General features: G+C 31.3%; 1 protein-coding gene across 2 annotated transcripts in view; it reads right to left on the minus strand.

Annotated features, from left to right (window-relative positions):
• Positions 1-206: 206 nt before the first annotated feature.
• LOC148616513 (cell adhesion molecule Dscam1-like) overlaps positions 207-13,605 on the minus strand; it is a 42,546-nt gene continuing 29,147 nt past the window's right edge. Inside the window, exons 24-39 of one of the 2 annotated variants that reach the window (XM_088583618.1) lie at positions 13,266-13,420; positions 13,012-13,029; positions 12,114-12,212; positions 11,660-11,845; positions 10,207-10,382; positions 9,021-9,141; positions 8,462-8,623; positions 6,435-6,677; positions 5,635-5,750; positions 4,959-5,070; positions 4,232-4,363; positions 3,602-3,844; positions 2,932-3,076; positions 2,401-2,546; positions 1,610-1,730; positions 207-1,154 (exon numbers count right to left, since the gene is read on the minus strand). In XM_088583618.1, coding sequence (XP_088439744.1) covers positions 1,064-1,154; positions 1,610-1,730; positions 2,401-2,546; positions 2,932-3,076; positions 3,602-3,844; positions 4,232-4,363; positions 4,959-5,070; positions 5,635-5,750; positions 6,435-6,677; positions 8,462-8,623; positions 9,021-9,141; positions 10,207-10,382; positions 11,660-11,845; positions 12,114-12,212; positions 13,012-13,029; positions 13,266-13,420 — 2,266 coding nt within the window. In that variant the 3' untranslated portion in view covers positions 207-1,063. The remainder of the gene's footprint in view (positions 1,155-1,609; positions 1,731-2,400; positions 2,547-2,931; positions 3,077-3,601; positions 3,845-4,231; positions 4,364-4,958; positions 5,071-5,634; positions 5,751-6,434; positions 6,678-8,461; positions 8,624-9,020; positions 9,142-10,206; positions 10,383-11,659; positions 11,846-12,113; positions 12,213-13,011; positions 13,030-13,265; positions 13,421-13,605) is intronic. The other variant, XM_088583619.1, reaches the window with a different exon arrangement.

Genomic DNA, 13,605 nt, shown 5'->3' on the forward strand with positions numbered 1-13,605 from the left:
TGACAGTACAGTGATACCTTTTTAAACTGAATCTTTTATTAAGTGTTCAGTTTAGACAGGTTTCTCTCTAATTGAATAATTATATTGTATCTTAATGACGACCTTCTTTCTATTTCGTACAGATCTCTAATTTCTGCCGGTTCCTAAAATCTCAGCCATTTTGAAGTTCAGAAGTTGTGTATGTTGATAAAATATTAAAAACATACTTCTTCGAAACACTTTTTAATATTTCACAATGTTATGTGATACAAACACATTAAACTACATTCAGTTTAACAAGAATAGTAACAAACACACATACACACACGTACACACTTGTTCATTTAATGTAATATTGCACTTATTATCACATATTAAAACGACTGAATAACAATTTAAATTTACATCAAAATAAATAAATTAATTAATAAATAAAAGGCAGTGACGGACATTGACTAGAACATTTAAATTAAATTAAAGTACAACAACCATATTTACATTAACAAATTATACAATAAATGTCAAACGTGTATAAGACTGGTGATAAAATGTATAAGATCAAATAATGAAATATGAGACACATGGTTGAAAATAAACGAGACTGGCCAGTGAATTTTGAAACCAATATATGCGCAGAAACCATGGGCGGGATTCGCAAATACCCATAACTTCATCTTTTAAATTCATCATAACAAGTATTATATTGCGTTTTAGAGAATAATCAATTATCACAAAGCGTAATCAATAATCTTCAGCTAAAAAGTAGCATTTTGACTGTCATTTCTTTACTGATACAATTGCATATATATGTATACATAATATACAAAGGCACTCATGACAGACAACCTGTATTGTCTTCAGCAAAATCTGATATGTTAGATATGTTGGTTACAGAATAAGTAAAACTCAGTCTGAACTCGACAACTTACATCGCCAGATTAACGCTTCCCGATAAAAGAACAAGCGTTTCGTTTGCACCTCTGAATGCTTACTCTTTCCCGATTTGTCTAGCTCTTACAGAATTTATCGTAGACAAATTAACGAATATGATGTCACACCACCATATAGTTTTTTTGCACCGATATCACACAAGAGTAAAGTCATCTGTGTAGCCTTTGTCGGTTTGTCTGTCTTCCAGGACAACATGTCCATGAAGATCTAGTGGTCGGTAATGCCTATGTATAAACAAAAAAAATATATATATATATATATCATTAGAAAATTACTGTGATTGACATTTCACTACATTTCTAGACATGAATGTAGCAATAATTTTACGAGATTCAATTCGTGCTGTCTTTGTAGTATTAAACATTCCAAGAACAAATTCAATGAAGATAAATACTTTGAAAATATGAGCATGCATTACTTTAGTACTTTAAGAGCATATATATATATATATATATATATATATATATATATATATATATATATATATATATATATATATATATATATATATATAAACATTACCTGGTTAACAGCAGAGGACAGACGAGATTAATTTTGATGAAACAATGTCAGGTTCCAATTACACGTAAATATTGTATCCAGAATTTTGTTCATCAAAATACTATATTTCTTGACCTCTTCGCTTGAATAACTAGTATTTTCTCGATGTTTTACCTACCTATCAAGCAGCCGAACTGCCTCTTCGTCATCCCTAGATCTAGCGCAGTCATCAGGTATTGGCTTTTTGCTATCTTCAAAACTGGGAATATGTTGTTTAACGTCGTAACGCAATCTTTTTCCTGTTTTAAATTAATGAAAAATAAAATATAATTCAACAGACTTGCATTTGACATTTACTTTTAGCAGATATATCATGTTATGCATATCTTTAGTATACTTACCTTTAAGAAATAGACATTTGATAGCAGTTACCCACTTTTCTTTAGAATCATATGCGCATTTGACATTGAAAACCTGTGCCGTCTTCCAATGTCCAGATGCTTTAAAAATCATTTTCAATATATAATCCAATATATAGTTACCGATTGGGTAATTCCAGAACATAAGGTGTAGCTATGGGTTCTAAGTTAAATTCGAATCGTAAAAAGCTCGTAAATTTTTTTTTGTGTATTGTTCCCGTCCATTTTTTTTATTTCCACATAAAAAGTGTGATAAGATGTATATTCCATTTTTTTAGTTCAGAACGTAAAAAGCATACGTTGTCATGTTGAAAATGTTCTTTGACAATTCCCGTTTAACAATTTTCTCTAAGCTAAATGAGATGTTTTTATCTATCTATTCTATGTTATTCTGACATGAAAGGACCAGCGCCAAGTGACTGTAATTTAGCAAAGGTATCGTTTAAACACAGGAAACCAGCAGCATAGCTTGTACAGGGATATGACAAAATTATCTTATGTGTTTTCTAAATTAACCCAGACAGAATATATCTTTTCTTATATAACTTACCATTAGAACTCATACTGTTATCTGTTTCTGACCTATTATTATGTGGGTATGAAAAATATCCTTCTGAAAGGCTATGAGGGTAGTCACAATCTTCAAAAGTATAAGTCACTTCTTCGCTGCTTGTAGTACTGACTTTACTAGGGGTTCTAGATAAAAGTATAAAAGCAATGTTAGTATTTTGAACAAATTTTACAGGTTAAATAACTGAGCTAATACTATATATTTCAGAGATAAACAATTAACATTCTATTTATTTACATATCTATTTTAATATGGAAGGATATCAAATTCAAATGATGAAAACGAAAGATAGTTTAGTAATTAGAAATAAGGGGGAAATACTGATAACTGAATATCCTATTTTAAATCTATCAAGTAAATGCAAACACTTGATTTCTACTTATATTTTTTCTTGGTATTCTCACAAGAACAAGAAAAAAAGAGAGAAAAAGTAAACACGAGAGTGACTTAGACAACAGTGTTTAATATATCAAGATACTGAGTATTCATGATTAAAAAGTAGAAACGAACCTTTTAACTTGTGATCTAGTTGTTGTTTGGCCTCGTTGTTTCGGTTTGTGTTTCACTCTAGATTTCTTAAGATAAGGAGTATCTTTCTTACGGGATCCTTTTAAACTTTCCAAATCTTGTTTCCCTTTTGATTGTGATCGTATACCTATCAAATTTTCAGGAAAATCAATATTACTAGTTTCTTTTTTTCTCTTTACAAAAATGTTTTCTTTGCTTACATTAACCCCCCTGTACTTAGGACGTAGGAAAATTGGTACAATACCCTTGTCACCATATGTAATTCGTTCAAAATTAATTTTTAAAAATAATTATTATGGACATTTTACACATACAATTCGTTTTTAAGTTAGACATTTTGCATTTCCATTTATCTTATATTATGAAGAGATTTTTTTGGTCTACATCATGCTATGTTTAATATTCAAAAAACATTTTAGAACGAGGTTGTTAGTCCAATTAAACCGACCTTTGTAGCAAAATCGATTCAATCATCTACGACACATGCAACGAGTAAGCTGCCATAAGAGGTCAGAAGTAACAAGCAGTCAAAGAAATTGTCTTGAAAAAGTTGATAATTTCCTTTAGTGAATGTTTAAGATTTGTATAATTTCATGTTATGTTTAAAAAAATCCTCAAACACCACAAAAATTACATCTGATAATTTACTTACCTCCATGTGAGCGGACTTGACAAGTTGCCTCCCTCTCTTCATTAGGATGTGGTGGAGATTGTGTAAATTGAAGGATTCCTAGCTCACCTGGACTTTCCGTGAGTTCTGAACTGTCATCTTGATGCGACTCATACAGGACTGGAGGTGGAGGATTTACTTTGGCATTTTCTAAAGCTTCAAGAAGTTCGTCTCTGCTAGACGATACAGTAGTAATACTGGATATAATGCTATGCCGTAAACTACCTACATTTAAAGAAATGTAGATATTTAGAAATCTTTTGCAAAGCCCACATATCAACATAAATTTCCCGTAAACTTCAAAAATGAACTAATAAATTGTGGTCAAAATATGATTAAAAAAGTATTATTCAAATAATTCAGACTCATTGAATACCATTTAAAATTTCCATTCCATTACAATCATTCTACTATTATCTATATCAAATAGCTGCCCCACTCACAATTTCAGTAGCCCAAATCTGCCGTTCAATCCACTTACAGACGAGCGTTTTTTCTTTAAATATAATAATACCAACAAAATACATGCAATATTGCAAGTGTTGAAATAAACGTGAATGCAGTATTTTAGATTTATGCTAATACAAAAATGGTTCATAATTCTACACAAACCTTTATCTTCCGACATGTTATGAAAATTATGCCGTACTTTTCCATAAATATGCTGGGGTCTTTGACCACTTGTTGTAAATAATGAATGTATCTGGTCCGCACTTGCATATTTTCTTGGACTTAAAGCAAGGCCTGAAAATGAATATCCAATAGTAACAAAGTAGCATACAATCAAGCAACCTTATTATAAATTAGATAACTCATATCTAGTTAAGATTTATGTTGTACTATTATTAGCTAAACATATATAAATTGCAAAACAAAAACAGTGGTTATCAATGATAAAAACAATAGTCTAATTATTTTTCAATAAGCACACGCTTAATATTTATAATGATTACAACAAAAATTAAGGAACAAAACATTCAAAGCATAAAAAGTTTAAGTTCACCAGTTTAAAAACTTGTTTTGAAAAAAAAACGACAAACGAAATGAATTTAAAAAAAACAACTGCTTTAAGGTTCATATTAGTTTGATATAATTCTTTTATTTTGTCATTCAGTCTGTTATAAGAACGATAAGTTTTTGACGAGCAGATTTCAGTTGTTTTGAGCATTCTATGCAAATTTGAATGTCGAAAGTTAAATTGTGATTTCTAGTTATTCATTATTTTATTTTATTAGACTTCCTTACAACTGCCTTTTTCATTATAATTTTTTTTTCAATTTCATACGACATTCTCAGGTCTTTTAAAAGACTTCAATAACGTTTGGTGCGCAAATGTTACCTTCGTTGTCATAGCCGTCAGATGGCGGTGGTTTAACCGGGGGTATGGGTGCTAGCTTTTCTGGATATTTTCTTTTTTGTTTATAAAACGGTACATATGGATCCATCTGCATCTGCAATGATAATACAAGATTAAAAAAAAAATCAATAAACCAAATTCCTCATAATTAAACTCAATTGCGTGCTTATTAACGAAAAACATTTTCCCATCACACTATATAAAGTTTTGTAACAAGTTTGAATACAACTTTTGTGTTTCTTGTTTTGTGGTGATTTTTCGTTGCTTAAATTAAAATTTTGCCGATTTTGGATTTTTGTCCAAGTTGTCTTCTGTGCTTGCAGTATGATACTCGGTTAGAAATGAATGATTTCGCCTAAATGTCAATAGTTTTTGCCAATGTTGGTCATGAATGTATCTTCGGGTCGTGCTTTGATTTTTTAATTTATTTTGAAGACGTGTCATCGTTCTGTTACTCTGACTTTTATTAATTTTGTTGTCGGGCCTTCCAAAGCTTACTTCAAGGCGTGTTTACACTTGTCGTAGACCTTTGGTGATCTCTGTAAGTGTTTACTATTTTTATAGAGATTATACGATGATGCATTTGTTACGTTTCACCACATATGTTCTCTTTTCTATTAATACAAGAAACCCCATAAATTTAGAATATGGTTTATACCATTTTTCTTGCCGCTGCTTTTTCTAAACTAATATCATCCATTTCGGCATTATTATCCCTCAACATTTGATGCATTTCATTAAATGTTGCATATGGATTGATATTGCCATCTTCGTCTGCAAAAGAAAACTAGTTTTATAAATTTTAATAACAATTTTATAAAAAAAAAAAAGATCACAAATGTCTATGCTTGATGCATGAAATGAACTGTGAGTAAAGCAAAATATGAAGTCCACATTAAATTGCAGTGATAACAAAACCTAGTTTGTTTAATTTTGTTTTAAAATATGCTTGCAAGAGGTTGGAAAGGGGTCTGCACGATTCATTGGTTTTCCAACATTACGGTTTTTGCCCTGATATTGCCATATGTTATACGGACTTTTCTTTTATAGTTTTCCTTTTGACTACTGCTTAGATTTATTTATTATCACCCTTCTTTTGCTATTATATATCCTTTGACAGGTGAATATGATTACTTTCCATCACAGAAATTTTGAGAAATATTTATTGTGTTGATTTCATTAATTGATTTGTGAAAATATTGGGAAATATCGGAGGTTTTACTATGCTTGGTCAAAACACACTTGAAAGACAATAACATTGTTCAGGAAGTTCGTTTTTTTATATTAAAAACAATTACCGAAGAATCAATAATTAGGAATAAGTCTTTGGTCTTCGAACCTCGTCGCCTAATTCAATTTTATAACAATCGAAGAACACTTCATGGTGGTAGACTCAATATTTTATTTGGTTTATGCTTCATGTCCATTTTTTTTTCAAATATTTCGTTTAAAACATACCGGACTTTGACAATGATCCATTTTCGCTGTTTGTCTTGCTCGTATCAGAATTGAATAACCAAGATGGACTGTGTCCTAGAATGTTATCGTCGGAGTTTAATGATGCCAACAAGTTAACATTCCTTTTGTTAAATACGTCTGAGTGACCACTGCTACTGTCATAATCACTGTTGAGCTTTTTGTCAAGATCATTCATTAATGAAGTTTCTGCGGTGATGTCTCGTCGCAAGTTCGAGGATATTTCTGTAAAATATTGCTTATTTGAGTTTAAGGTAAGTATATCAAATTTGGTATTTTGCAATTGAAGATTATTTAACGTACTTTAATTTGATTTTTACAAATTTTCTGATTGGTTGGTTCTCTTTAGGCAAATCGGATTATTTTGTTTAACCTGGTTTGAAACTCTACGATCACTTATGTCAACTGATCTGCACTCAGCGCGATTCAAATAATTCAATCATCATAACGTTTTGATTACAAACCAATTATTGAAATTTGGATGTGAATTAGTTAGAAATTAGACTGCTAGTATTATAGTTTTAAATTATTATCAATAATATTCGGAAATTTGAATTAGTGTATGACAAACAACTGATTTCCTCTGTACGAATGAAACAGTATAATAGTAAGATGTATAGCGAAAACAAACGAGAGGCTCCCAGAATCCTGACTCGCTCACCTGGTTAGAATGTTGCCTTTCAAGGGTAATAACTCTAACAAGGAGTTGTCAAAGAGTAATCAAGGGAAACAATGTTATAGGGTAATCAAAAGAATGTAAGACCAGACATGGAAAAAAGACATAAACAACAAAGAACATAAATTAACTAAAATCACACATACAAAGTGACAAAAGCAAATGAGCAACTCGGACTGCAATAAAAACTGGGAGCATGGACCAGATGCATCGGTAGGGTAAGCGTCATCTGCTTTTCTAGAAACACCCGCCGAGTTGCGTATAAAAAGTCAAACTATTTAGACTCAAAGAAGACTTTGCGAAGGACTTATCATAAGGTTCATTTCATCAATTAAAGATTTCTATCTATTATAGTTTTCAAGATATTTACTGAAAACTAACAAAAAACATCATTTTTCATCTTTCAAGGAAAATTACTCAAACAAGGAGTCGACCGACACCTTTGATCTCCGCAGACTTTTATAGGCCTTATCATAAGGATTATTTCAGTAATTGAAAGTTTCTTTCTGTCTGTCATAGTTTGTTTTCAAGATATTACCTGAAAACTGTAAACAAATATCATTTTTTAACTTTCAAGGTCTTTACCCGACAATTTTGATACAGTGCAGACTTTTGAAAACTTATTATAAGGATAATTTCGGCAATTAAAAGAATGTGGCTAAACAGTTTTGGAGATATGTGAGAAAAACTTCTGAATGACCCCTTTGTTTTATTTTTAGTAACAGCATCCATGTTATTTAACGGATCATACACAGAAAAAAAAAATACCAACTTTGGTTCAAATTCGTCAAGTAATGTCAGAGGAGAAGAATTTTGAAAGAAAAAAACATTAAAAACCGCAATAAACGTCAAAAATGGGCGATATCTCCAGAATGGCTTAACAGTATAAAAAGAACATTTAATTACAGATAGATCTCTTCATGCTGAATACATTTTCTTTTATGCAAGAAATTGGCTAAACCAAACGGTTTTGGAGATATATGCGAAAAACCTCGTCTGTCTAACCCTTATGCTCTATTTTCATAAGCGGCAGCCATGTTGGTCGACAGATCAAAATTCCCACATCAGTTGTATGCAGAATACCCTATGGAATATTCATACCAAGTTTGGTTCTAATTGATCAGTAGTTTCAGGGAAAGAGTTTATCAAATTGTTAACGACGACGGACGTCAAGTGATGGCAATTGCTCACTTGGCCTTCAGGCAGGTGAGCTGAAAATGAAATCGAAGGAATATTTGACGATATCTAAACTATAGACGCTCAACGTGAATTTAAAAAATACATTCTACTAGATTTTCGTTTATATGACTTTAAATTCACAAAATAAACATACCTTTAAGTCGAAGTATATCTCTCCTTCGTTTGCAATATAACAGAACGCCAACTATAAGGACACTTATTGATACAACACCTGCACAAAGTGGGATCATTACTATTTCTTTCTCATAAAATCTCTTTTCGTATTTATGTGAAATGTAGACTGGTGTTATAGATTCTACAAAAAAAATTTAAAAAAAATAAAAAAAATAAAAAAAAGATACATAAACTTTAAACTAAAGTTATAAATTCAGTTTTCCATTTGAATCCTCTGTTATAAGGAATAGGAAAAAAGCCCAATATTATTTCACACTGGCATAATTATTAGTGAAAAATTTTTTTCCTACGTTAGAAAATAATTCGTAAACTTATTCTTAATGTATTCAAATGCGGTTGAAGAAATATGTGTGTGAGCAAAAAGAATTTTTATGTGTACACTCATTTGCTCTTAGTTTAAAAATTGAAAAAGAATCCCTGTTTATATCGCAAAACATTTACCTTACATTGTATTCTGACTGTACATTATTGGAATGATATTTAAAGATGATTGCATACATAAATAAGAACATACATACCTCCTTTATACGTCAGTGTTGAGAACTTCAAATCTGATTCTGTTGATCCAGCATCACTGTTTGCTGTAACGATCATTGTATACCATGTAGCTGGAAGCAAATCTAATACACGGAACAAGGTCTGAAAGGCAATTTTATATCAATGTTAATCTGAAATTCGTTTGCATGTTTGACGACTTCATGGAACAACTTTAGTACAGCCTACGAAACTTTCACAAAGACTGACCCATATCAAATTTGAAAGTTACAGATTATCTTTAGTTGTGACGACAAACCATCAATCTAATTATTGAAGCTGAAATATTCTTTTGTTATCCCGTGTGTTCCAATACACAAACATAAAGCTTTTGCTATCCCGTGTGCACCAATACACACACACATAAAGCTATTGTTATCCCGTGTGGAGACACACACAGAAAGCTTTTGTTATCCCGTGTGCACCAATACACATATACATAAAGCTTTTGTTATCCCGTGTGTACACACACACATAAAGCTTTTGCTATCCCGTATATACCAAAACACACACACATAAAGCTATTGTTTTCTCGTGTGTACCAATATACACACACACAAAGCTATTGTTATCCCATGTGTACCAATACACACATACATAAAGCTATTGTTATCCCATGTGTACCAATACACACACATAAAGCTATTGTTATCCCATGTGTACCAATACACACACACATAAAGCTATTGTTATCCCATGTGTACCAATACACACATACATAAAGCTATTGTTATCCCATGTGTACCAATACACACACATAAAGCTATTGTTATCCCATGTGTACCAATACACACAAACATAAAGCTATTGTTATCCCATGTGTACCAATACACACACATAAAGCTATTGTTATCCCATGTGTACCAATACACACATACATAAAGCTATTGTTATCCCATGTGTACCAATACACACACATAAAGCTATTGCTATCCCGTGTGCACCAATACACACACACTTAAAGCTATTGTTATCCCATGTGTACCAATACACACACACATAAAGCTATTGTTATCCCATGTGTACCAATACACACACACATAAAGCTATTGTTATCCCATGTGTACCAATACACACACATAAAGCTATTGTTATCCCATGTGTACCAATACACACACACATAAAGCTATTTGATTATGATACATGTTCATAAATTTCACTAAAACTTACAATATTTGACTTAATGTGGTTTGCCACCTCTGTCCATTTATTGTCACCATAAACTTTATATTTGACGGAGTAAAACGTAATTGGACACCCTGAGGTCAGCCAAGATGTCATATCAAGGTCGACTGATGTTGTATTGATACCCGATAAAAGCATACTCTGTGGTGGCATTATTGGCACTGCAAAAAGACACATTTGGTAAAGTGAACCATTTATAGTGTACATAATACAAACTGTGATAGAACGGCTAACATAACCCAGACAAAGACAATGATGGACTAAATAAGAAAGCACAACATATAACTTAGTTTTAAGCGTTGTATTTTAATAGCATGTTCACTTTTTAGATCAATATATATAAATTACTTCCAATGAAGAGGTTTTCTATTTATTTTCAGTACAACTTGTTATATTTTAATAATGCACATTCTTTAATTATCACTTTTCGTTTGAAATAATAGTGTTAATCAAATCATTTGAATCGTCACGGTGTACCCAATAGCATACAGTGCGACTTGGTTCAATTGTTTGCACTGTTCCTTTTAGCAAACGAGAAGGAACGCCGACAGATCTTACTATCCAACTTAAATTATTAGCCCTTATTTTTTATGTTAAGGGATTTTATTCTATGAAATGATATAGATTACACTTCAATTTTTCGATCTTTTTTTTTTTCAAAATTGCGTTAGTACGTATTTTTTTTTATGAATGTACTATTTTTAGTCATATAAATACTACACACACATAGAATAAGAATACAGGATAGATCTTGTTATCATATTCATAAAACAGTCAACAGAAAACAATACATGCAGTTTATAAAATACTGCTACTATCTAGTCATGAATAAAACATTTGTTTTGTTTGCAAGTTTCGTGTATTCAAAGCGTGATTGAATCAGAGACTCATCCGATTTTCTTCCTTAAAAATAGTCACATATAAGTTACAATTTCTAAATGTTTGATTTATTTCATTTTGCCAAGTGTTTTCTTTGTGACACATTACTTCCAGTTAACTTGTGAAAACGAACAGATTAAGTAGCACTCCAGCTAAGAATCATGCAAAATGTGATTCATGGGTAAAGAGCCTACATATTTTTGTTTTTGATATTTGTTCGCATTGCCATAGTAAACAGAGACTAACATTCAGTTTTTCATATAACCCGTGTTCTTGGGAGATACAAATTATATAGAATGCACTGTAGCTTTCAAAATTAAGAGAGACAACTCTATAAATGACACTTAAATACAATAGAATCTATTGGTTTTTCAATGTTGATTATCTCCTAAGAGCAGGCAGATTTGAATGAATAATTACACATTTCTTAATATAGACCCATAAAACAACTTAATTACAAAAATAAAAATATGCAGCCTTTTTGGGGTGTATCATATTTTTCAGATTTTGCATGATTCTTACAAAGACTGCTACTTAATATCTAACCGGATGTACTTACTTGTTCCATTTGTTTTTGCGGTTATTGTATTACTGTCCTGGCTTTCTCCGTGCTTATTATTGGCAAATACGATAAATTTATATGATGTTCCACACAGTAAGCCAGATGCTGTATATGATCGGTTGGTAGATCCTAACATTACGTGTTTCCAATCTTCGTGGTCTTTCTTGTATTTCAAACTAAAACCTGTAATTAATAGGAAAATAAAAATGAAATTGACCTGATATATAGTGTATTAAAACATATACACTTTAGAACGAATAAAGGACAATAGAATTCGTGCAATAATTTACTATGTTTAACATTCATTTTACTGTACAGAGTAATAACACAATATTTGACTTCCAAGAAAATGTCTTGTGGTTTTGGAAAATAAAAACCAGCATAATTGATAGTGTTGAGAAATTGGACAAGATTTAAATGATTTGACAAACGCTGTAATATAAAGGTTTACCTTTGATAGGGCTTCCACCATTACTACCAGATTTCCAACTGACCTGAATAGTCGATGATGTACTTGCAACAATGTAAAGCAGTGGCGGTTTTGGTGGGGCTGTAAATAATTTATTGACAGAAAATATATTAAAACAACAATAAACTGGTATATGTTTTACGGCTGTTTAAGTGTTCGTTTTATCTTCACAAATTTTCAATTTTAGTGGGGTTCGTGCCCTTTGTTTACCCAGTGTACTTTTTTAACACTTTTGTGTGGGACGATTTGCTCCTCGTATGTTGTCCTATGTTTTGTCGAAGGTTTTCTTTTCGTGTTTATATCTTTTATATTAATACTTCTTTGATGTATGTCCTATTATTAACCCGAATGACTATCAAGGAAGAAAAGCTTCTGCAGTTCATTCTTGTGCAAGGCAAAACTAACAAGAAAAACTGTGGGCAAAAGAAAGTTCATTAAAGAACAAGAACTTTCAAACAGAAAGACTGTTCCAGAGTCTGAAATTTTGCCACATGTAAATGAAGAATAAAGTTTGTCTCAAAGCCACAAGTGATTGCAATAATTACAAAGAAAAGTTGAACGAAAGATATATGGACGAACGAACGGACAATACGATCACTATAGATCGCCCAATTTTCAATGCAGTGGTATAAAATTCAAAATTAGATGAAATAAAATGTTATAGCATAAAAACAACAGATACTCTATGGAGATGATGATGTGTATGGTCATGATAATGGGTATATAAAGTTAAGAGTGATACCAAATTCAAATTAACACACCCGGATTTAACAGTTTGAAAGATGATGAAGACAGAAAAGAACAAAAGATGGCTTTCTACAAAAATAATTCGCTATATGGAAAATGCATGGTTTTCATACGATGAATGATTTTTACTTACTGCCGATGGAATTGCTGACTGCGTCCAATAAAAACAAAAGAAGGTGATTACTTTTGTTTTGAACACATATAATGTTTCATTGAACTTCTTATTTCATACATATTTCTAAATCAGTTTTAATTTATATGTAGTTTAAATTTGTTTATTTTTGTTATAGTTATAAAATAATAGCCGAAAATGATAATTTATCAAACATATGCAATAATTTATTGAATTGTTATAAATCTTGCATAAAATATCAGAAAATGTCATACCTTGCACACTAAGAGCATACACGATCTGGTCACTCCCATATTTATTTTCAGCATGGCATGTGTAATTTGAAGCATCTGATCCGATTACCGTGTCAATGAATAATGACCCATTCTTTAAAATTTGTATTCTCTCATTCTGTATTATGTATTTATTCCTAGAAACATCGAAACATTATTGCATATATTAAAGGTATTACAGATTCTACAAAATCAAAGTGGTTAAACGTACGATTTGAGAAGAACATTTTCAGTGTATCGGAACTCTATCACTATCTGGAGTGTTTCATTAAAAAAACTTTACTTTTTTATTAAAACAGAAACGTTCTGTAACATTTTTTTG

Source organism: Perna viridis, chromosome 5, assembly GCF_037379345.1.
Source record: "Perna viridis isolate PV_CMFRI_1.1 ecotype Kerala chromosome 5, ASM3737934v1, whole genome shotgun sequence".
NCBI classification, from domain to species: domain Eukaryota; kingdom Metazoa; phylum Mollusca; class Bivalvia; order Mytilida; family Mytilidae; genus Perna; species Perna viridis.